This window comes from Astatotilapia calliptera, chromosome 10 (assembly GCF_900246225.1).
Source record: "Astatotilapia calliptera chromosome 10, fAstCal1.2, whole genome shotgun sequence".
In the NCBI taxonomy this organism is placed as follows: domain Eukaryota; kingdom Metazoa; phylum Chordata; class Actinopteri; order Cichliformes; family Cichlidae; genus Astatotilapia; species Astatotilapia calliptera.
The window spans coordinates 26,918,332-26,942,841 of NC_039311.1; the positions used below are offsets into that span (position 1 = coordinate 26,918,332).

At 40.7% G+C, this 24,510-nt stretch overlaps 1 protein-coding gene across 6 annotated transcripts in view; it reads right to left on the reverse strand.

Moving 5' to 3' along the window:
* Nucleotides 1-24,510, reverse strand: part of gria4b (glutamate receptor, ionotropic, AMPA 4b) — a 159,111-nt gene that overhangs the window by 61,795 nt on the left and 72,806 nt on the right. For all 6 annotated transcript variants that reach the window (XR_003273644.1, XR_003273643.1, XM_026182433.1 and 3 more), the window contains exons 3-4: nt 23,411-23,650; nt 6,191-6,375 (exon numbers count right to left, since the gene is read on the reverse strand). Coding sequence is in view for 4 of the 6 variants with exons in the window: in XM_026182433.1 (XP_026038218.1) it covers nt 6,191-6,375; nt 23,411-23,650 (425 nt within the window). In the remaining 2 variants the exon portion in view is untranslated. The remainder of the gene's footprint in view (nt 1-6,190; nt 6,376-23,410; nt 23,651-24,510) is intronic.

A 24,510-nucleotide genomic window follows, 5' to 3' on the forward strand; every position in this document is an offset into this window, starting at 1 on the left:
TGTCCATATATTTATAAATGGCTTTCCCACAAATTATTTTCTCAGAAGAAAGAAGTTTCAATCAAAAAAATTCACCAAGGATTAGCAATAAAGACGGTTTTCTTCATCCTCCTTCACTTCTTGAGTCTCTAAGTGGAAACACAAGTCTTTAAAAGAGAAATAAAGAGAGTAAATTTACCTCAAAGGAAAACAGTTAAACAGTTTCACAAGTAGGGATGCATTAAACTGATGTCCAGGTCAGATATCAGTCATCGGTGATTCATAAAGCTGGCTCATGTGACGGCAGGATGATTTATGGGGCTCACGTCTGTGTAGGTTCACAGTCATCCAGGACACGGTCGTCCTAGGAGCTTGAAAAGAAGGTGACTTTGACGAGAAGTGAAACCTCTTCAACAAACTTAAAGAAGTCCACTCGCCTTCTGTGCAAGCTCCAAAGACTTTGGGGCTGATCTATGTAATTTAGTATACTGGTTGCTAATGGTGGAGCTAACATACCATGGAGAAAGCCGACAGCATAGGATGAGTAATGGGGTAGTAGGTATGAGGTATTTCACACCTGCTAGACTGAGAGCAGGTGTGAAATTATTTATATCTTTGCAGCTAGTTTTTAGCCACAAACTGTGGTCTGGTAAGCTGGAGCAAGAGGTTTCTTATTTTTATCCCTTCATCTTCTACTTCTTATGTGGCTGTAGTTGGGAAGGGGGAGGAGCCTAGCCTGAGATGGCCATATCCCCCTCTCCCCAAACACCCCCTGTAGGTCCGCTGAGAGGACACAGACATGCCTAAAACGTGTAACCTAGATTTTGTTCAATATCTGGCATCTTGTCAGTTGCTGCGGCTCCTTTCAATATGCCACTAAAGTTGAGCCCAGGCGCTCTTCAGAGGAAGCACATTTGTGCCATGACATGTGACTATAGGTGAGAGTATTCTATATTTTATATAGAATATATTTTCATTTCTTATATGTTGAAGAAAGGCAGGGTTACATCACCCCCACAACCCTGAACATGGATGGACGGATGGACAAGTTATTTAAATCTTAGACTTAAATACTAAGTCTTACAGTAATGTTAATTAACTCCTGATGTCAGATCTATACTTCTATCAGCAGACAGCAAAGCAAAGGTACTGCATCAGTGCACCCCCATTTACAAGCACAAACCTAATGCAGGTTGGCTAATTTAACAATCACATACATCTAAACTCAATCACATCTGCTCTTTTACACAGTGTTATAAATTGCTGTTATCATATAGTACATGTTTATGCAGATGCTACAAGAGTTACAGAATAAACTCTGACTGTTGTTGTTAGAGGGACTCGCTGCTGGAGAATTGGAAGCAAACTGGACAGTAATGATATGAAGGAAGACGAGTGTTTGCTGTTCCCTCACACTCTGCATCACTGATGGCTTTTAAAGCCTCTTCTGGCACTGAGGCCGTCACTAATGACACCACGAGAGCGACCGATGTTTGGCTCATGTCTCACAGAGTAGACTTTCGTATAATTTTCATCATTTATCGAATAAAGGCTGCTGCTGCCACACACTGAAGAAACGCTGAATATTGAAGTTATTTCCTTTTTGCCCACATCTGTATATGAAATGTTCTGCTGGACATTTATTGCTGACTGAGGATCCAAGAAGTCAGTGCAGGACTGTCTTTACAAATTTTAATTTAGTTATATTTTTCTCATTTTCCCTAACACTCCACACGAGGGGAAAAAATTCATGTAATTGACTCAAATTGAACTTTTAATGGCTTATTTAATGCTTAAAAAAGTTCACTGACTGCCTTCTTAGCAGAATTAGCTGTATTGACACTCTCCATGTACATAACAGAACAGACAACAGACACAAACAACATGTATAACATATTTATGTTTTGTAATTAATTAACCTCCTAAGACCCAAACTCTTCCATGGCATGCATTTTTAATTTCTCTTTGATATTTGGGCTGTTTGGGACCTGATGAATGTAAAAACAAAGAATCACCAGATTTTTTTTTTTTTACCCTCGTAAGTGGATATCAGGCCCTTGTGGAGCTAAATTTGGTATTTTGGTCTAGACAACCCAAAATGTGATGTCCACATATGTAGACGCAAGGTCCTAGGAGGTGTTGGGATAAATTATGGAATAAAAACTAGTTAATATATATACATGAAGAGTGACTATAAATCCATATATAAATGTTATATAGATAGATATGCAATAAAACAAAACTGTATATCAACATGGTTTAATGCTAAAAGTAACAAAATTCAGGACAAAGGTGCACCCTGTTGGCTATGTTATAGTGTTAAAGTGCCTGACTGTTTACTCAAATGACAGACCAGCATTTTTTCAAATGGCCAGCAGGGGGCGACTCCAGCTGGTTGAAAAAGGAAACCTGACTGCACAATCGTTTCTCGCTTAATTGGTGCTCTCAGGAAATATTTTCTTGATGTTATTGTTGCTTCACATTGTTTCACATCTCCTTTAATACAGCAGGATGTTCATTTTGGAAACTGTGGTCCCATTTAGAGGGAAACTGAGACGAAAGCAGGATAAGCTTAATGTATGGCTACCTTGAGGTGGACAAATCCGCACAATATATTTAGGCTTTATTTTTACCTATAAAAACAAAAGACGACTAAATGTGTTTTACTTTCTAAAAAATCAAAACACAGCGTTTATAAATTCTGACCAATCACAACAGCCCAATTCAGATTGGCCAATGCCTGTTAGGAGGAAGTCACTCAATGCAACCAATGCATTTTTTACTGAAAGAAGAAAACTCCAAAAGAACAATGGACAAAATTCTGCTTGTTTTATTTTTCGTTATTACTTTTTAAAACACTTTAAGCTAACTGTAGCTGTATTCCTCTGTTTATTTTCCAGCTATTGCACAAGCTGTACAGCTCATCTTGCAAATCAGCAACACCCCCGTCTGCAAATGAAGCAGGTTTGTGTTCCTAGATTTCATGTTCTGATAGTCAAAGTAACATCTGAAAGCTGTGATACACCGAGAACTGACCGTGCTGGCGATAAGCAGCTAATGAGGTCTAATTATGTATTCAAGTCCTCATTCTGGATCTGGATATTTTAGTAAGCTATAAATGGGAGGACAGCTGGAATGAACACAGGCTAAAATAGATGTTAATGTCTCTGTCAGTAATTCTGACCACTTCTACACAAAAACAGTGCATCATTCCAAAAGCTCTCAATCTGACAGAACATATCACGTCTGCTCTGGGAGACGACCTGTGCGCTGACATCAAGCAAAGATGGAGCGGGATGTCTGCCTCTCTGTGGGGGCAAAGAGGCACACAAACACTCGTGCATCTGCAGAGTAAATTGTTAGAACTATGACAGATGTCAGGAGTGGAGAGCTCCTGAATAATTGAACAATTACACAGACACCAGTTGCCCCTGGGAAAGATGGAGGGATGAAGGTATGAAGATGAGCAGAAGGAGGAGGAGGAAGAGGAAGGTGCACATCATATTCTGAGTGTGCTTTTGCCAACTAACACCACTGGAGATCAGGACAGACTGTTCTTACATTCAAAACTTTCTAATTAGCACATCCGCACTCAAAAACAAAACGAGCAAATACTGAAGGCTTGCTTGTTTTCTTTGTTTCTGACCTCCAGTTTTGACCGACTTCATTGTGTGACTACAAAAAGCTTTGGATTTTAAGCTGCATAGAAAATGCATCAAAAGGTATGTTGATGCATGCTCAATCATCCAGGTAAGTAAATTCAAAAGTTTGTTTCTTATCTTTTGGACGTAGCGTTTTCATTGGGAGGAACGCTGGTTTGCGTGGGGAGTCAAGAAATCCATTTATGTGAAAAGGGAAAGACCATCTCTGAATCGAGGAGGGGGCCTGAGGGTACATCTTTCACCATCTTACAATCCTGTGATTGCAGCCATTCCCCAACTCTGTGAATGGTACTCATGGCCATTGATCAGTGGGCTTTGATCAGTGGTTGTTGATCAGTGGTCATGAGAATTTGCATATTAATGATCAAGGAACTGACCTGACACCCCATTGTTCCTTCAGTGGGCTGATTTCAGTCATTATGCAAATGTACTGTTTATAAGATTGGGGAAACCTGCAGTCAGCTGAGACTGAAGAAGTCAACTGGATGAGTGACGAAATGTCCAGATGAACAGAAGTTGTAGATGGATTAATGGTATAGGTAAAAATACAGTTTTTTTTCAGTGGTCTGGCAGTACATTGGAAAAAATGCTCTAAGTGAAACATACACTTAAACCAATATAGTTTCTATGCCTGTCTGCAAACCAAAGAGCCTAAGACCACCAAAATTTAAAGGAACCTGCAAAGTACCTGCAAAAAACAGATATGAATGCTTGTTTTGATTGTATCAGACGTGTTCAGCCTTAGGTAGTGCAACACAAACTCCGTGCAGCGGCATATGAGAGAGAGAGAGAGATATCTCTAAAACATGTCGGGACTCATCAAAGCTGCAAACAAGATCAAGTATAACTAACTGCATTGTTCATTTTTAAACCGCGCCAATGTAATATTGCTAAAACTTAAACAAGGCCTAGCAAGGCAACAGCCAAGTGCCATCTTTCATCAGTGTGAAGTCTGTGAGACGGGCTGGTGAGCTCAGGCAGAGACGCTAATGGGAATTTGCAGCAGGCTGCAAAACACAGAATCAGATGAGAAAGAGAGAAAACATTTTTTTCCCCTTATATGCCCCGAGGGAAAACTTTCATATAATTCATGAATGTGTTTTGGAGGCTAGGACCCAGTTCTTGCTTTACATCCATGGGAAACTGTGATTGATGTTTTAAAAGCCTGGGTTAGAATTTTACCATTTGCCTTCATTTCTCTTCCAAATAAGTCTGGCTAACCTGGGGGTTTGTTGACAATCTGTCTGTGAGTCTGACTGTTTGCATTTCTTGCCTCATTGGACTTTATTTTGTCAGGACGTTGAATGTGCCGATATTTGCAATGATTCATAACAGGATCCTGTAAAAACCACAATCAGACCAAGGTATTATCACTTAAAAAGGACATCTTGGGAAAACATCCAGCTCCACAACTTAATTTTTGGCCTCTGGAGCAGTTCTGCATAATTGAAGGTTCAAAAATAATCTGCATTTATCTGACATGAGCCGTTTTAGTTCCTCCCCCTGTTAGAGGCAATCACCTTTCTTCTGATTGGCTGCACCTTGCATATAGAAAATTTGGACATCATGTGGGTGGAGCTTCTGTGCTTAGATAGATGTATATCCCTGAGATGACCAACAGTGTGGAACAATGTTTATAGCAGTCAGAAGCCCGAGCTTTTGTTTTACAGTGATTACTAGAACATAAAATGGCCTTATTATTTGCAGTTGTTGCTGTGTTTAGGATGAACATACCCGGTTGTAACAGGATGTATATAATGGAAAATGAGGAAAAGCATAATAGGTCAACTATTTTTATTATTTCTTAAAGTACTATTAGAGGAAATGACTACAAAAACACATAACTTCAGTGCAATCCATGTTTAGAAGATGACATATTGAAGCAATTGTAAATTTCCCTGTTTAGAAAACCCCCCATATGTTTCATTTAAGGGTTAGATTTGTTAAGCGGGCACGTGAGCATGATTTAAATACAAATACGCAGCCAGTTAATTTCAGTAATAACTGGAAAATCCACCAACGAGCAGCACAAATTAGTAGCTCAAAAATGAGAAGCTGTGATGAAGGAGCAAGTAATGTATGAATAAAAATAATACAGAGTAAACAGAGGTTGATGTGTGGGTTTCTCTCTGAAAAAAGTGTGGCAGCTAAGCTGAACTGTGGCTGAGGTCCTGAGGACTGAGACTCAGGTGGAGCGCAGAGTTATTCCAGAGGACAGCTGCATCTGTGAATACCATCAGACCCCAAGCTGTGCACACGTTAATAAAGATGCTATTATTGAGCTACACTAACACAGTCCTGCTAAAACCCTTTATCTTGAGAGACATTTCAATTAATTTGTAAAGGATCTGATACCAAAAAGAAGTAAAACATTGCTTGATGTTCGTACACTGCTGGAAATAGCTGTGCACAAACCATGCATGAGGTTTCATTGATTCAACTTCAACATTTGCTGATTCTCCACAGGTAAAAAGGACAAAGATGACCGATAAATTGTGGTCTGCTAAAACAAAGAACAACCAAATGCTGATGCCAAAAGCTTACATCACCTGTTCCATCATGTTCTGCAGTCTCTCAGCTTCCACGTCGATGACAAACTTCTTCTCCTGTCGCCGGTCCAGGTCCTCCAGCAGTCTCCGGTAGTTGGCATCGTTGAAGTTTTCCACGCAGATGGCGCTGACTTGCCAGTTGTTTTGTCCTGCTTTCTCCATGATGGCCTGCAGGATGGCGTACCCTGATGTAGTCAGACACACAGGACAAAAATCATCAAACATGGAAGGAAGACGTTCAGGTAAACTCTGTTCATGAATTTCACAAACCCATTACTCTAGTTTTGTTAAAGACACTGTTAAAACAAGCAGCCAACATGCAGTTTTTCAAATAAATTCAGTGAGTAATTAGTTAGTGTGTAGTTTTTGTCTGTTAAAGATTACCCACTAAAAATCATCCTTATCATACATGGTCATCGTACCAATTCTATCTTTCATGTGGTTTTTTTGTAACCAGAATAACTCAACTCAGCTGAAATCATTACATAGTGCAGAGAGAAAGAAAGAGACATTTTTTTCTGGATGGGAGCGGAGATGCATTTTGTCCTGTTTATCTCAAACACAAGCTGAGTGATATCAATAAAGTTTTGTGTTCATAAAGTTCAGCCACAGGCCAGATAACATTTATGTGTTTGTGTGAATTTGGATAAAAGGCTTAAAGCTGCCGTGGATTTTCCTCACAATCAGACACATTATGTTGTCATTCAGTATTTATCACCCAAACACACTGTGTGTCTCCTAGAGGCCTCACAATGTGTTGAATGCATTTTCTTCCCCATGAAGCGTTTGTAAAACTAGATTTTAAATATTTAAGAACCTGCATTTGAAAAGCGAGAGCTCTCCTCTGCCTTTTCTGGGTCTATGTTATTTTTTATTGCCTGTTGGTTTTAAAAGCACAAAACTTAGTGACAAAGGAACTCGGTCAAAAACACTTTCCTTATCTGCTCGGGAGCTACTACAGTTGGTTGACTAAGCAAGAAAACACTTGCTTACACTTGCGTGAGGCTGCAAAAGCATTGTGTCAAATCCACAATAAGACAAACTGTCTACAAGTGGAAGAAATTCAAAGCTGCCTCTTCTTTCTTTAAGCGTGAGTATCCTGCAGAGATCATACCGAGGGCACAACATGTAATTTTGAAAGACACGAGAAAGAATCCACACCTAACAGGAAAGTTTGTCCAGAAATCGCATGTGCTCATGTGTAAAAGCACGAAAGACTCTAAAGACAAAAAAAACAAAACAGCTGGATAAACGGACTGGAAAAATCCACAGGATGGTGAAGAAAATTCATTTGTTTAAAACAATCATGTCAACATCCTGACCCTGAGGCCAGCTGAGATGCTAAGGTGTTCAGTCAAGACATCCTCAAAACACTGAACTGAAACAGCTCTGCAGGAGAACTTTTCCAAGATTCCTCCTCACAGCTGTGAACATCGGAGCGTTTACACAGGAAAATGTCTCGTGTTGTTGCTGCTGCTGAAACAGATTTGACAAGTTGCTTAGCTCACCGTTTTCAGCCTGTACTGTGATTGATTGCTCAGCATGTTCAATAAAGACACGACAAGTATTCATATTTGTTTAGTGAAATGCAGTGTTTTTTCGGCCCAGGCATATTAATGGGTGCCCATGTTTGTCTGGTGGCTCAGATTAAATTTTTTATTAGTCGAAGACAGACAAACACAGTTTGGGTAAGGGACCACATGTAGTCCAGTTTGATCTCAATTTGATCTAAAATTACTGCAAAACATGTATTTAAAAAACATTGCTCAGTATCTTTTTCTTTTTTTTTGGATGTTTGAAAAAGTAAACTTTATTGCAGGGCTAACACAGTGAGACAGACAACCATTCTCACTCACACAGATACAAATTAACCTAAAGTGTGTCTTTGGACTCTGGCAGGAAGCTGGAGAACCAGCAGAAGCCATGCAGGCACAGAGAACACTCACAGAAAGGCCCGAGCCAGCCCGTGGATTCAAATGCAGACTGCGAGGCGATGGTGTTAACCATCACACCACCATGCCGCTGAAACTATAAGACAAACTAAAGACACGCCTTACCCAATGGGCTTTTTGCTATACACAAAAGTATAGCAGTTTTGCATATACATGTAATATACTTTACTTAACAGAAGTCAGTTCATTTTCCTACTATTGTTTTTTTTTTTTTTTGGCCATTTGACAAACAAAAATGTATTTTAAACATGTTTAAATCAAACACGTATTACAAATCACAGTCCAGGTGATTTGGCAGAAGCCAAAATCTCCTTTTCCTTGGATGGCAAAATTGTTTTTATATACAGTAGTCCTTCTCCTGCAGCACGTCACACGAGGCTGCAGAGCCGTCACCAGCCACAGTACAAGAAGGTGGAGTTGGAGCGCATCCGCAGGATGACAGAGCAACAGGAGAGCACCTCTATTATTTCATTTCAGACATAATTCCATTGGGGTTTACAACCTTTTTCTTGCAGAGTTTAATAACTCTGTATTGCTACAGTAACAGTCAGTGCTCCCTGAATGTGTTTTAATTATAGTCCTGAGTATGTTTTCTGAATAAACTGAAGTGGATTTCTTCCAATCCACAGTATGGTATGTTGAAGCACATGATGCGATAAAACATATTGTCCATAATTGCTGGTTTGAAACACAAACCGGCTTTTTGCTGGCTCGACGTCGCTGGCAAGACAACCGCTTTCCCATGGAAAAGAAACTCTTGTGAAGCTTTTATCCTTTTCCAGCCAGATCCTGGCTTTTGGTCCCGTCAGTCTCTCTGAGTTGGATGCAACACGAGACTCTGGAGGAGGAGACCATCGTTGTCACGTTTGTGTATGGAGAAGATGAGTGTCAGAGAGGAAACTAGGGAGCTGTGAGGGCGGCTGTTCTCCAGCAGGAACAGATGTCCCCCTTAAACGGACCCTCCTGGTGGCCATCACAATCTGGCAACCCGTCTCCCTTTGCTCCCAATTAGTGGATTAACCTGTGCTCTGGCAACCCAGCTCCCTCTCCACCTTCTCCATCCCCTCCCCAGCCCCTTGCTCCCCATTAGAGGGTTGCCTGTGCCAGGAGGGACTGCTGGTTGAGGCAACACACAGTGACACACACACAGACACATCGTGTCAGTATGTCCCCAGTAATTCCTACGGGAAGAACTGGTTCATGACAATTTGGCTGTTGGTGAGTCCGACCCCACACTGAAGTGACTTTGTTCTCAATTTTAACAGGACAAAATTGGAACCAGGAAACTCAGAACGTGGTTCGATTCCTGGCTCAGCCCATCAAAGTGTCGATCGTGGAATATCTGGGAGGGAAGAAGTTTCATGATGTGAATCGATTCGATGCTGTGGTGTCGTCCTGTTGCAGCACCACACTTGAATTCACTGAGCTCTTTAAAACGTATAGGGCACCTGAAAAGGTGTGGCCCAATAATTTTGTCCATATAAGTAGTATAGACAGTAGCTCTTGACTGACTTACATACTTTGAACTACCCTTGAGGTGGAATAACCAACTGTATTTTTAGTGTCAATATTCTGAGGAAGTTTCCTTAACATTTCCTTTGTGGTAAACGTGCCTACCTGCAGACAGAGAGCAGCTGACAAATACACATAATAGAAAGGACAGAGTGCGGAGGGCGGGAAGCCACAGAGGAGGCCAAAATCATTCCCTGTGGTAGCTGCAGCTACTACACAGCTATTGACCGAAGCTGTTTGAGCTAAGCTCTCCGCCAATGTGTTCCTGTCAGTGTGTTTGTCGGGTTCTGAAACAATAGTTTGTCATCGCAGTGGTGTGCTCCTATCAGGAGAAATCCTTTTCGTCAGGATTACCATCATATTTTTTCTTTCGAATCCAGCAGTTTGCTGTCTCCAATTACAGTTATCGCTGCTAGATATGTCAAGGTTTTCCCAGCAAATACACAGTTTAGAAAAAAGGCAGTTTGTACCTGCAAATTTGCACTCACAGAGTGCTGCAGGAGTCATTGCTAAAGCCTTTAAATGAGTTATCATTTTTGCAATTCCATCCTGAAATACGGATAAGGGTAACAAGCTTTAGACCTTCTCATATTTTGTTCGACAACGTTTTTCTCCAACTCACACATTTTTTTAAGTGTACGTGCTAATAACTGACAGTCACAGACAGTGGTTCAGTTCATTTATAATTATAAAAGCTGTAGATTTTTGTGGAACACTCCACCTCCTTGTCCAAATGTGGTCTCTTCTTGCTCTAAAGAAAACAGCATGGCTGTATCCAAGATGCTAATATTGAAGTACAAAATTCAGAGTCTGGAAAGACTGGAATAACTGTCTAGACTGATTATTTCACAGTCTCTGGTCACAGCCTAATACAGGTGAGCACCTACGCTTGCTTTTATGAGCAGATGTTTTTGTACAATTAGTCTGAATAATGCAAAAGTGAAACGTTAGAGCTCAGTTCACTGTAACTGACAGAATGTCAGTTGATAAACTCTTTTAAAATTCAGTTAATTTTCCTTCCCTAGCAGGTGGATGTAAAGATAGGTATGTGTGGATATTTATTTTCCATGTTTCATACATGGAAGGATATCGATGTTGGAAACAAAGATAAGATAGCTTGAGTGTGCTCCATCTAGTGGCCAAAATGCAGGTGATGCTACCTGGAAGGTGACGCTGGAGCAGGAAGACACAGACTTTGACCTCACATCCTGTGGTCTAGGCCTCTACAGGCACTGCTTTTGACTTTAGATAATCCTTAGTTAATCTACCCAATCCTTAATTTCAGTTTAGTTTGAATTCCTGGAAACTCTATGCGTTTATTTTTTAGAATGCATGCTGGTCATCCCAGCAACGTCTTCTGCTCTGTGGACCTTGGATTAGATGTGAAGCATCAGATGTTTGCTGTTAAGGGCATTAACCACTGTAATTTATACTGGACTAATCCATTATTGAATATTGGTCCAGTATCAGTGGATATGCAAATCAAGGGAAGACGTTCATTAGATGTCAGCAGATTCTAAATCTACACATTATAAAGACTGCTTTGACAATATGAACTCTTTTCATGTCATTATGGACATTGGTTGTGACTTTGTTCTAACTCCATGTTTTTGTCAACTAACCCCAACAAGTTGAGCTGCCTTGCGAACACTCGCTATGTTGAAGGTTTCAAAATGAAGATGACATCAGACTGGATTTGGTGACACTCATCTCAGTATTTAGAAAGCAAGCATGTTAAAGAAGCATACTTCAATGCCTAATATCTCAGAGAAAACAGGTTCAAACTTTCTAAAAACTAGCAGTAATCTGTCTTTTAGTGGCTCTGAAACCTTTAAACTACATCATAACTCTCAGACTCCGGAAACACAGCCACCCCGAACCCACCAGATACAATTTAGCAGGGCAGCTGAGTGTGCAAGAACATGATATCCCATTGTGTCCTGTTGTGCCACATGCTATATACAGCGCTGGGACAGGAAGCTGCAGCAGTGGCAGCCGAGGCAAGTAAAGTGTGCAAAGGGCCAGCTGATTACCAGCTGATAAATGAGTGGCCCCAGGGTCGTAGTTGGAGCAGCAGACAGCTGCAATCAGCATCAGCATCGAAGACATAGCCGCTGGCTGATGCGTACGTTTGTTGTGCTGATTGGAGCAGAGCCGGACACTAGATGGAAGCAGCTGCAGCCTGTGGAGAGGAAAGTGAGCGCACATCTGGATTTATGTACAGCATGCAATTTCTTCCTCTCTTCCTTTCATTCCGCTGAGTGTCAGCGCATGTGTACTGAGCCTCCATCCTTCCACTTCCTCCCTCATTGAATCAGAGCTTTGCTTTCGCCTTTTCTTCCTCTTCAGAGTGTACACAAAGAGGCTCGGAGCTATTCGTGGTCAGTACACACTGCTGATACCAGTCCATCTGCTGGAGAACTATCCTTCTCCTCAAGGGCGTAGATTTGGTTCTCTTATATACATTAGCACTAAGGGAACGCTGGATGACCTGGTGGGTTTTGTCTATAAAACTACTCATCTAAGATTACCACAAAGTAAAAGATCTCTCAGCAAAATTATGCAACATTTTAAGCAGATTATACAAACATTACTAATGAGGCACTCATATGGATATTGGTGGGGACATGTCCCTTGCGTCCATGCCAAATCTACGCCCTCGTTTCTCCTCCTTCTTCTGTCTCACCTCATTTATCACATTAATTCCTTTCTTAGTCTCTGGTTTCCTCTGATTTTATTCCCTTTCCTCGTTTCCTCCTTTGTCGTTTTCTCACCTCTCATCTTGCCTGTCATCCCCTCTCATTTCCTTTCCGCTCCCTTCCCTTTTGTGACCTCTTCCCTCTCCTTCTCTCCGCTCTCGTCTCCTCTGCTCTTATTTCCTTTCCTCTCTGCTTGTCTTCCATCTCCATTTGTTTCCTCTCCTTTCGCTTCATTTCCTTTGCTTTATATGTCTCCTTTTATTTAGTTTTCACCTTTTTCGTTCCTCTCTGTATGTCGCTCCCTTTAATTTAGTCTCCTAATCTCTAGTTTCCTCTCCTCGGTTTTTGTTTGTCACTTCTTGTTTCCTTTTGTTCCTTCTCCTTTCCTCTGCTCTTGTACTCATGTTTCCTCCCTTTATCTCTTCTTTCCTTCTCTCCAGTCTCTCCTACTCTTGTTTCCTCTTCTCCATCACCGTTTCCTCTCTTCTCCTGTCCTTTTTATCGTCCTTTTGTTTCCTTTCCTCTTATGTCTGTCCTCGATACCCTTATTTATTCTCCTCTCATTCCCTCTTCCTTTTATACTCTCCCTGAACCATTTCCTGGTTTCTTTTCCTATGTTATTCCATTCTTTTTGTATTAACCTTCTTATCATCTTTGTCTGTGGTGTGTGTGTGTATTTATGGTGCACTGGAAAGCTCACAGGGACAGCATTCACTATAATCACACACACACTGTTACAGTATCCAGCCCCTTGTATCTCTGTTGCTTTGATGCAGGGAATCAGACTGGCGCTCATTGACTCAGCTCAGCCATGCGTGGGCTGATTCTACATTATAGTCAATATGGGATGAATGCCTGCTCCTGTGTGTGAGAAAAATCCTCGGGCCAGTGTGCTGCAGCCTGCACCCAAAAGCCTTCTGAAGAGCAAACACAGGCATACAGAGAGAACACTAATGCGTACGTAAAGACTTGAGCGGTGCTGACGTATCTGCACACACATTCATTCCCTCTAACAAAGATGTAAGACCTTGTGACATATTTAAGGTTTAGAAATATGCAAGTCTGCTTCATCAGAACGCATTGCTTACTCACAGTGGGACTTGGATTAATTGTGTGTATTATAATACATATGGCTGAAATTTAGAAAAAGAAATACTCTGAGGGATGGTTCCTGAGCTTCTGGTGATTCTGCATTTCTGCCTTTGCAGTCCAATGCAGAAATAAGGACTCGTGATTTTTAGGTCTGTGAAAAGTGCTTGTGCAGAAATTTGCTTTCATGCTGTACAAGGCAGGAAAACAGATTTTATATAATCAGCTGAAGGTGGTCAGGGAAATGAAGGCACAAGGAAAGCTGAAGTAAAGAAATGAAAAACACCTAAATTAAAGCAAAAAAGCTGTTTATTTGTCAATAAACAGATATTTAGACATTTAAAGTGGACGTATTAGTTTTCCAAAATTTTCTGTAATAAATATGCTGATGAAAGAATAGATTTCAAGTAACGAAGTCAGTGTCTGTACAAGTAATCCTGAAATTATATACGTTAGTAATGAGATTGTATATCACTAAATATTGCTCATCGCAGGCACATTCGCTGCTCAAATCTTCAGTTTACACTGCAGTCACACGCATCTAGAGACCGGTTGGTGACTTCCTGGCAACCCCTGGTTGCTAAGGAAGAATGAGTATTCCTTGACAGGTTGGCGAGCGTTTGCTAGCTATCACTGACTAAAAGTGGTCACAAAGAGGGTGTTGCACCAGAAACCTTGGTGTGATTGATTTTTGTGATTGTTTGCAAACACTCGTCAAGTAACTAGCAAGCGGTAGTGAAACAGAGACTGTTTGCTTTCAGGGTAAAAGTTGCTGAAACCAACATGTTTAAAAATGTGCAACATTTACTCTGAAGGTAAGAAGCTTCTGTTTCACAGTTTCACTACCACTTAGCAAGTAGTTGGCGAGGATTTGCAGAAAAGTTGGCATCTTTCATGCAAACTACTGGTGACCATGGCAATTACAAGGAGGTTTTTGGTACAGCATTGTGTACCTATTTTTGATCACTTTCACATAAGCAACCTCTGGATTATATCACTTTCCATGGCAACCAGTTGGGATAATTGACGAGTTTCTACATCTGCATGATAATTCTTTAATCAGTGATTTCACAGTGACTGCCAGGAACCTCCTAGAACCACTCACAACACATTCAGGGCATACTCACTTTTCACTAGCAAGCAACGGTTACCAGGTAGTCACCAACTGATCTGTGTAATTTTTTGGTTTTTTTGGGGGGGAGTAGCCACCGAAAAGAAAAAACAGTGTCTTAAAGCCTAAAGATGAGATTAAGACAGAAGCCTGTCTGAATCTCTGTCTGAAAAAAAAAAAGAAGAAGCAAAAAGGCCAAGTGTAAGAAAACAGAGATTTAAAGAAAAAAAAAAAAACCCAAACAAACTGTGAATCATGCTAAACTATTCTAGTGGTGGTCCCAAAATAAAACCACGAAGCTGGGAATAACAGCATGTAGAAGCAATAAAAACATAGTAGGTATTCTTTAAATGACAACAACATCTCAAATTGATATTACGTAGTTTGCTTCATCGACGTGTCAAAGTGATGATGTTCTGTCATTCAGACACAGGTTATATTTATCTTAATATTCCTAAAGGATTTACTCACACAACTCCAAGTCTGCACCATATAAGATCAGGAGACAGGAGTCAAAAAAGTTTGGCGTCTTCTTTAAGCTTTGGTCTCGTCTTTAGGTGAGCTGAGGTCACCAAACGAACATGAACATGATGCAGGAGTGTTGTGATTTGGCGCTATATAAATAAAATTGAATTGAATTGAATTGAATTAATAATGTCCCTCTCCACTAATGTGACAGCGTGCGTTCAGACTTGTGCTTTGTTACAAGTGAAAAAACTTTCACATTCAACACATTCTGAAGCCATCACACTGATGGAAAGCAGCTTGTGTCTGCAAACCGATTAAATTGCTGGCTGAAGCCTGATTTCAGCACCATGGACAGAGCTCAGAGCAGCGCAACTAAATCAGAAAACACATCTGACCTCCTCTCATTCAGTTTACATAACCCATAAAGTCTATAAAAAGAAAGAGTGACTAATAATTAATTGAAACATTTGGAATGCATTGCTTAGGAAGCCGTTTTGATTGATGTTTCCAATGTGTGTTTTCAAAGGCCGATGGTTTATGTTGGTCCTTTTTTTTCTTTGTTTCATTACCGAGCTGGGCATTAGAATTCTTTTACTCCAGCTGTTAGGACATTTTTATTGTCTATGATGGTTAAAACAGGACAGTTTAAACTGAAGAGAAATGCTCCCTTGGTCTGGTTTTTTGCCGCTTTATCGTAGTTTGACACAAACCAGGGATGAATGAAACGTGCAGTTGTGGATTTTACCATGCCTCGGTGTGTCTTGGTGTTTGTTATTATTGTTATTATGATCGCTGCTTTCTGATGTAACATAGGTAGGTTTTGCGATTGTCCAAATGTTCCTGGACCTTTCGCTTTCTGTGTTTCTGTCGTCTATGTTGTTCTTTTCCTTTCTTTCAGTTTTCTTTTCTTTTTCTTTTAAAGGTTAGTTAAAGCTTGAAGGCTCCTCGTATGTCTTTCTTTGTTAGTTTCTTCCCTCCCCTGTTGCCTTGATTGAGTTTACCTGTGCCTTATTATCCCACTATAAAGCCTATGTGTTCTCCCTCGGGCTTTGAAAGGTCTCTCTCCGATTCCCAAGTCTGTCTTTGTGGTCTTGTTTTCACTGCTATGAAAGAAGTTATGTGATTGATCATTTTAAATGCCTGTGTATTTTTTTGTTTTATCAGGGTTACTTAAAAAATAGAGACAGATTATATGAAAAGCTTTAGCAGCGCTGCAGCTTGACAAAATTTAAAACTGAATCACTTTGAGTCAATTCAGATTTGGTCATTTTGCTGAGGGCAGAGGTTTTGCATTCTTTTGTCTAACTTAATCATTTTTCACAAATCACTGTGCACACATTATTGCTACTTTCACAGTTATTTCATTTCATTTTTATTGGCCTGCATTCATTCAACTTCATGAACATGATGAATGTTACCAAAGGCCACACTTTGAATTCATATGGTAATCTTGAATGTCTTTATATATTTCAATTACATGAGAACAAAAAGCAAATAAGGAAAGAAATTTTTTTTGAATGTATCCGGGATGATTTTACAGTCGCAACACACAAAATAAAACTGTGGCTTTCCTTAGCTGAGGCTAAATATCAGTGGGGTTTATTTCAGGGAGAAACGGGGTGACTTTGTGAGAGAGGCTGGATTTTGTTTGTTCACAATATTTATATATAACTGCAGGAGGGACACTGTTTGCACAGAAAGCAAGGACATTTACAATAAAGTGTCATTTTCTACTTTGTGGACTGCTGCTTCCCCACCCATGCTGCTCATCTGTCCCACCTGCTTTTTGCTTCAGTGGGCATGCAAATTTTAACCTTGCAAAGTGTGATCGTGTTTCCGCTAATGTGTCTCTGCTGAACTGTGTGAGCAGCTTCACAAAGCCGACACGCATCTTTACGTTTATCTATAAAAGGAAGGCTGTGAAAGTGGCTTTGGATTCTTTCAAGCATTAGTTCACGATTATCTACTTATTGTAGCATGCTGGGTTTTCTCCATTTTGTAACATAAATGTGAAAAATATCTCAGGTCTTGGAATTAAATTGCTCTTTGGAAAAGATATTGTCCTGTGCAAAAGTCTTGTCCTACGCATTATTTTTTAAAGCTTCTAGCTAGAAACACCTTTGTGGAACTTGTTAAAGTGCTCTTGAGCTGTAGTTCTCTTGCCTTACTGAAGGTTTCTCAAGGTTCTTATTTTGATATTGGCTGTTTTTCACTACGTTTTTGTTCAGTCCTTACTCCTGACCACTTTAAGAGGAAAGTTAAGCCACTTAACACTGATCTACGAGTCAATGATTAGTTGAGCCAAGGAAATGTCAAAGATAGCACAGTTTGACAGGCATAAAATTATATCTTTGCACCAGTGTGGTGATTCCCAGAGACTTGTTAACCACAAACTTTGCATATTTCACATATGGTGTGCAGTGTGTCCTTAGAAATTTGAAGAAACTGGACAAAAGAATGAGAAACAGGCCTAAAAATAATATAGAGGATATGAATAGTAAGGAAAAGTTGTGTCCAGCAAATCCAGTAACTGAGAGTTCGCACTTCAGTTAAACCATTAACTGTTCACCAAAGTTTTAATTTGGTTAATTAAAAGGTCTGTCAGGTCTGTGCAGTGGTTGCAGTTATTGCACTTACAGGACCCCTTAAGTTTTAGGTCTAACCTTGCTTGCTGTGTGGCTGGAAATGGCTGTATACGTAGAAAAAACCCTCCTGTTTTACTGAGAGGACAGCAGGGTCAGCTGAACTGTGCATTTTATGAAGTGCACCTGCTGAAATACAAGGCACATCCTGCTGCACTCACACCGGCAACATAAAAAAACCATATCCACAACATCATTTTAGCAGCAGTTCAAATTTCAAAGAAAATTTCCAAAAAAAGCCGACAGCCCTAACTTTCAGTAACAGGAACACAATGCAGACTAAAGGGCAACACGTACTGAGCAATGTTTTCCAAGTGTGTCTGCAGAGTTTTAGACATCCGTCAGTCATCTGTCACCCGGAACAGATACGCTTGTGTTTCTGCAAACACAAACAATCCACATCAACTCTGACAGGCGTGCATGTGTCACATGCTAATATGATACCCTCTCTAATCATCTTATTCCATAGTCTTTTGTGTTGTGAAGCATGTATCCAGCATTTTTCACAAAGGCATCCAGTATGGCTGTGTTAAATCTCTACAGGAAGACAAATTCTCAGCCTTGTTTGGCATTGATCTGGGATCACCTGTATTAATTATCTGAATACCGATGGGTACTTTAAAAATCACCTGCTTTTTAATGTTATCAGCACAGTGAAAGGCTGTTTTCGGTTTTCATATTTGTAGGAAGGGTAGGCAAATTGATCCAAATATCAACAGTACCATTTCTTGTATTGCATCGATACTTTAGGTTTAGTTGCTCCCCTCTATGTCCAGGACGTTGCTCCAATCAAATCAAAAAGTAGACATCTGTACACACTTTGCTCCTCCCCCTTCTCATTTGTCACTTCTGCAGTGAGTTAGGGAAAAAGAGCATCCTGTCGAGATATTTTATAATGAAAACACTGGAAAAAGGAAGGAAATTCTCTACTGTGAGAACAACGATTTCTAAAAACACATGGAAAACAAAACAAAACACAGAAAATAACTTTTTCTCCCAAAACGAGAATGTGAGCTGTGGATTGGTTGCTGCCAGGTTGCCTTGTGATTACTCTGGAAGACACTGACTTCTTCGCAAAGACTCGCTTATTATTCGCCTGATGTGAAATGAAGAACATTTACCTTCAAAGTAAAAATTGGGCCCCACTGAGCCACACTTTTCAAAAGGCACAACTTTTACGTCGACCTCTTCCATGGAAAACTAAAGGAAACTTTTGCAACGTGCCACCAGAGCAATTGCCAGGAGATATTTGGTGCAGCATATGTGTCTTTGCAACCACTAACCAACTGACTGGGGAAAATTCAGTTTTCCCTAAGGACTCATGGTTGCCAGGCTTGAGAGACCTACTACATCTCTCAGTGCTCGATGGATAAACATGAATTGGTGAATTCGATGCTGAAAAATGACTGACCAACCAGGAAACAGAACGTCCATAGACATCAGGTGCTTCAAACCAAAAAACATTGTAACGCAAGAAAAGTCTGGACCTCACACATCACAGCCCATCAACCCTGCAGGATTCAAATGGAATTTTTTGGAATTTTTTTGCTCATTAGTATTCATTTTCACAGTAGCAAAGAACTGCTTTCACTCAATAATAATGGATTGGATTTATATAGCGCTTTTCAAGGCACCCAAAGCGCTTTACAATACCACTATTCATTCACTCTCACATTCACACACTGGTGGAGGCAAGCTACAGTTGTAGCCACAGCTGCCCTGGGGCAGACTGACAGAAGCGAGGCTGCCATATCGCGCCATCGGCCCCTCTGGCCAACACCAGTAGGCAAGTAGGGTAAAGTGTCTTGCCCAAGGACACAACGACCAGGACAGAGAGCCCAGGGATCGAACCGGCGACCTTCCGGTTACAGATGCGATTCCCAACCCCCTGAGCCACGGTCGCCCCATGAGGTTATAACAACATCCTAACCTTCTAGTAGGTGATTGTCTTCACCTCTTGGTGATTTTTATGCCACTGATACTGAAATTGCATGTTATCTTAATTCTGGTCTCAATGATCCTGAGCTTGAAGCCAGACCGAAGCTCCAGAAAACACAGAAAAGCCACGTTTTGTGTCCTCAGCCAGTCTATAGGGCAGCAAAGTCGTACAGCTGGGAACCTTTGTGGTTTTGGAGGATACGTGATCAGATACATGCCGGTTTTGTTGAGAGGAGTGGAGGCTTTTTATCCAGTCAAGCATGTATGACTTCAGATAAGAAAAAGAAGGAGGGAATGAGTTGTTCTGAAAGGACGCCATCCCGATATCATCCTCACTCTGCAGCCCCTGTATAGCCAATCTGCTCAAACAATCACTGCAGCAGAGAGAAAGAATGAAGTCCTCTGACTACCTTCTGGAAAATGTATGAAAGCGAGATGTGATCCAAGCAGCAGTCCATATCCATTCTGTCTTGTAATGGAAATGCGACACGGTGGGGTGAAAAAGTAGAAACTTATTGACTCTGTCGGTGTGTATGTGGTGACTGAGAGGCAAAGATCGGGTGGGTGAAAGAAAAAAAAGGAGGAATATGGGAAAAAAGAGAGAGACATGGAAGAGTGAGAAACATATACATGAGCTCGCTTCCTCAGGTGGGGAACTGAGCCAGAGGGAGAGAGGTCCAACAATGTCCACAACACTTCCAACAGCAGCTGCACTGCAATATTGATCGCTCGATGGCCACAAGACATACTGAGGACAAAAAACAGCCATTATTTCAGAAGCACATCCATTCACACCTTACTGTTCGCCACGCAGGGGGCATGAGGAGAAAACATAGGAGATATGATTGAGACCTCAGAGATTTCTTTCTGATAAATGTTACTGCCTCACAAAACAACACTTTGTGCACATCTCTGTGTACACAGAGCATGTTTGCATGTTTATTTTTATTTACCTTTCCAAATTTTATTTAAATGTAAGAAATATTTTTTGTTTTAATTATGCATTACTTTATTTTCTTATTTTTCTGGCTGCTGCAGCTGACCATCTGCCTTTGTCTCCCCCCCCCGTAGTATTCCCCTCTGTAACATGCTCTGCATTTCCTTCTTCACTACATCCATGAATCTTCTGTGTGGTCTCCCTCTTAGTCTTTCCATCCTGCCTAGGCAGCTCCAGCCTCAAAACCTTTTTCTAATATATCCAATCTCTCTCCTCTGCACATGTCCAAACCATCTGAGCCTTGCATCTCTAACTTTATCTGTAAACTGCTCGATCTGAGCTGTCCGTCTGATGTACTCATTCCTAATCTTGTCCATTCTGATTGCTCTTCAGCTCTGCCACCTCCAGCTTGGCCTATCATCTGTTTGTCAGTGCCACCATCTCCAAACCATACACCATAGTCACCTTCTGTCCTTCTGTCACAAATCACCCCTGACACTCACCTTCGCTGCACTCTCTTCTTCACCTCTCTTGTGCACTATCTGTCCCTTTGGCTGGTTCATCGCGGATGTTTAAATCTTTCCATCTTCTTAACACGTTTCAGCTCTATTCATAATCATCCCAACCAGCTGCACATCCTTTCCAACTCAATCTCTCTGTAACCAGTCGATACAAGTACTTTTCTTCTTCAAGTCCAGAATCAGATATGACTAATCACAAGCTTTTTTTGGTCTTTGCCTCCTCTCTCCCTGCTGTAGACCTAACCTCCCAGTAATCCTGTCTACCTTCTTAATCCACCTGACTATCCCACTTTTTCTTTGCTAACCTCTTCCTCTGGATATTTCTTGAACTTTCACATTCTACCGCCAAGTCTGTTTGTCCTATTTCCTCTGTAATAGGACAAACACTCTCTTGGCGTATCATTCTTCCTTCTTCAACTTCCACCATTTAATCTTTGCCTCCATCTTCACTCATTTCCTCTTCTTGATGTCCAAAGTCATCCTGCAGACAATCAAGTCTCTCCAATTGCACCTTCTGCATGTATTCACCTTCATCGACCTTTCTACATCACCCTATGTTGCTCCCTCTTCTTGAAGCATGTGTTCACCGCAGCCATTTCCATCTTTTGAAAAATCCACTACCATCTGTCCTTTCATATTGTCCTCCATTGCACCGACACAAGACCTCCTCATCACCTCTGTCCCCTTCCCCCACATGTCCATTAAAGTCTGCTCCAATCACCACTCTCTCTTACTCCAGAAATCCTCTTTCTCTTCTAACTAACATCCATGAGTGAAAAATGCTGTGGTAAGAACAAGGTTTATTGGCATATCTAAGAGAACAAAGAGCCACTTTCACGCTGCAGGAACTTCTATATTGTTCTAATAACTGCAGGAGATAGTCCCCCGTCTTTTTTACGTGTCTGGACTGCAGCAACTGGGGACCAGTGTAGTTCTTAGAAACTGTCTCTTTTAGCTTCTACTACAGAGGTAGATTTCCAAGATAAGAGAAACCTCGAGTGACACAGATGTACTGCATTTGGTCATAAGCAGACTCCTGAAATGAACACTGCCCCCCTTCCACGCCATTACTCCATTCACACTCTAATTATTATTATCATCTGCTACTACAGCATCTAATTTGTAAAGATCTACCTGCAATATTTACACAAAGAACTTCAACTCATTTTATTTCATTTTCTTCTTTGCAGCTTATTTATTGCATCTTTTCATTCTTGCACTTTTATTTTATTAAAATTGAATTATTTGATTTTATTTCTCGTTTCGTGTGGAAGACTGGAAAAAGAGGCTGAACAAATCATCACGACAGTAGGTGATGTTGCATCACAGGCCACTGCTCAGCTATTGTAACACCTCCATTATTACAAAGCCTGCAATTCCAGTATTTCAGAAGCTTCTCATTATTTTGGTGCGAAGGACAGAACAGCGCAAACACTAAACAGAAAACAAGCTTAGAAGATGTTTAGCTCTCAGCAGATCTCTCCTGTGGGTGGATCTGTAGTTTATTGTGAAAGTAGCTAATGTGGTTGTAAACCGAAAGTAACTTTGTATCTGTAATTACCTGAATTTGGAAAGAGTAATGGTTTAATGAGTTATAGATAAATGTAATGCAATTATAGTAATGTGTTGCATTGTAATAAATTACCCTCCAACACTCATCCTGTTTTTTAATCGCTGTAGCTCCAATGAGATCCCTTAGGTTTGCACATCCAGCCACAAATCTAATGCAGGTCATATTCAAAGCTTACCTCCTTCGTGAAGACAATACTTCTTCAATTCTCTGGGGGTTAAAATCATTTGGATATGGTTGCAGTACTTAAAAACTCTGTCTGCTTTATTAAATGTTGATGCATTTGGTGATGAAATAGGTTCATGGCTTTTCCTCTCTGTGTTTGCACAGTTGTCTGAGATGATCTGTATATCATCAGCTTTCAGGACTGTCTTGCTTTTACTTTGAAGCAGCACTTGTTGCTTCATATTTCTACCCAACCTCTCATTTTTTTCCCTCAAGGACTCACTTATGTTTGATTGCAAGTTGTTTCTGTAGTCCGATAACTTGTAACGCTGTCAAGCAAAGCACCTTTGTGCAGTATATCTAAGATTTTCATTTACTGGAAAGAACTCATTTTCAGTGTATGTGAATGTAATGATTTTCTGGTGAGGGGAGCAGATTCACCGATTTCAAAGGAAAGTTCGCTGAGATCAACTGATGATGCATTTAAAAAGGTTTTCTGTTAGATGAGAAACACATTAATGTACAGCATGCTCACAAGCTGGCACAGAATCCACGAAAACATCTCCAATGTGTGATTAAGCTGTCAGAGTGAGAGGTGTTTATTTTCATCACCCACCTCGGTCTGTGTCGTACAGGAAGACGAACTTGTTCCAGTCGTAGTGGTCGAGGAGGGACAGGAGGGCCCCACGGATCGACGGCCGGAGCTGCAGGGTGAACTGGCTCTCGCCCTCGGTGGGGAAACTCGGCGTGATGAGGGAGATGTGCAGCGCGCTGCAGAAGGACGTCAACGTGTGGACCGAACGCTTGTCGTACAGGCCGAAGATGGCGAAGACACCGCGGGAGTACTGGGAGCAGACTGCGGAAGGAAACAAGAACATAAAAATTAATTGGTACCATAAATTTGAAGTAGCTTGAGGTAATGGGAATTGAGAGAAAAAAAAATAACATGTCAAGGTTTTATATAGTGAAAAAAGAAGTGAAATGAAGTTTAAGTTCTTTTCAGGCCTTTAGTTATACTGAATATTGTCAAGAAGTCGCCAACTAATGATTTATTTTTATATTGTTATGATAACATATACACAAGTAGTGACAGTTTTCTTTTTCTTCTGGAAATACCAAGTGCACAGTTGGTAATTCTCTTTGGGTTTGGGACCCTTTTCACATTGTTTACAGCCATAGACTGTATATAAAAGATAGCTGCAGCCACTTGACATCACCATTTTGGTTACTTGTGTGTTTGCCATGAGCCAGAAGTATCCAACTATGGTTTTTCAAATGCTAAGTTAGCAAAATGCATCCATAAACAGTCCGGGTACACACACAGATAAATCCTAATTTATTGGTAACATAATAAAAGACTTTCAGTCACAAAACTGGAACAGAAACTGCTTAGACCCTTAAAAATGCTTTACCAATGCAAAGGGAGTGAAGGGACTTTTATAAGCATTCAAAGTAGAAAGCGTTAAATTCAAGCCTTAACAAAGCTTAATCAGACGAGCAGGGGCGGGGTTATTATTTAAAAAAAAAGGAAAGGCATTTAGTATTACTGGGGTCGGCCTGCATTCAGCTTCATCATCCCTCTGGGTTCCCTGTTAGCTTTGTGTTAGCATGCTGTCTGTGCAGATTTTCGCAAAGAGCCGAAGTTGTGTTGCTTTTGTTTTACCCTGGATGCAGTTTGAACTTTACCATCACATTCTTGACCTTTTGTGCAATAAA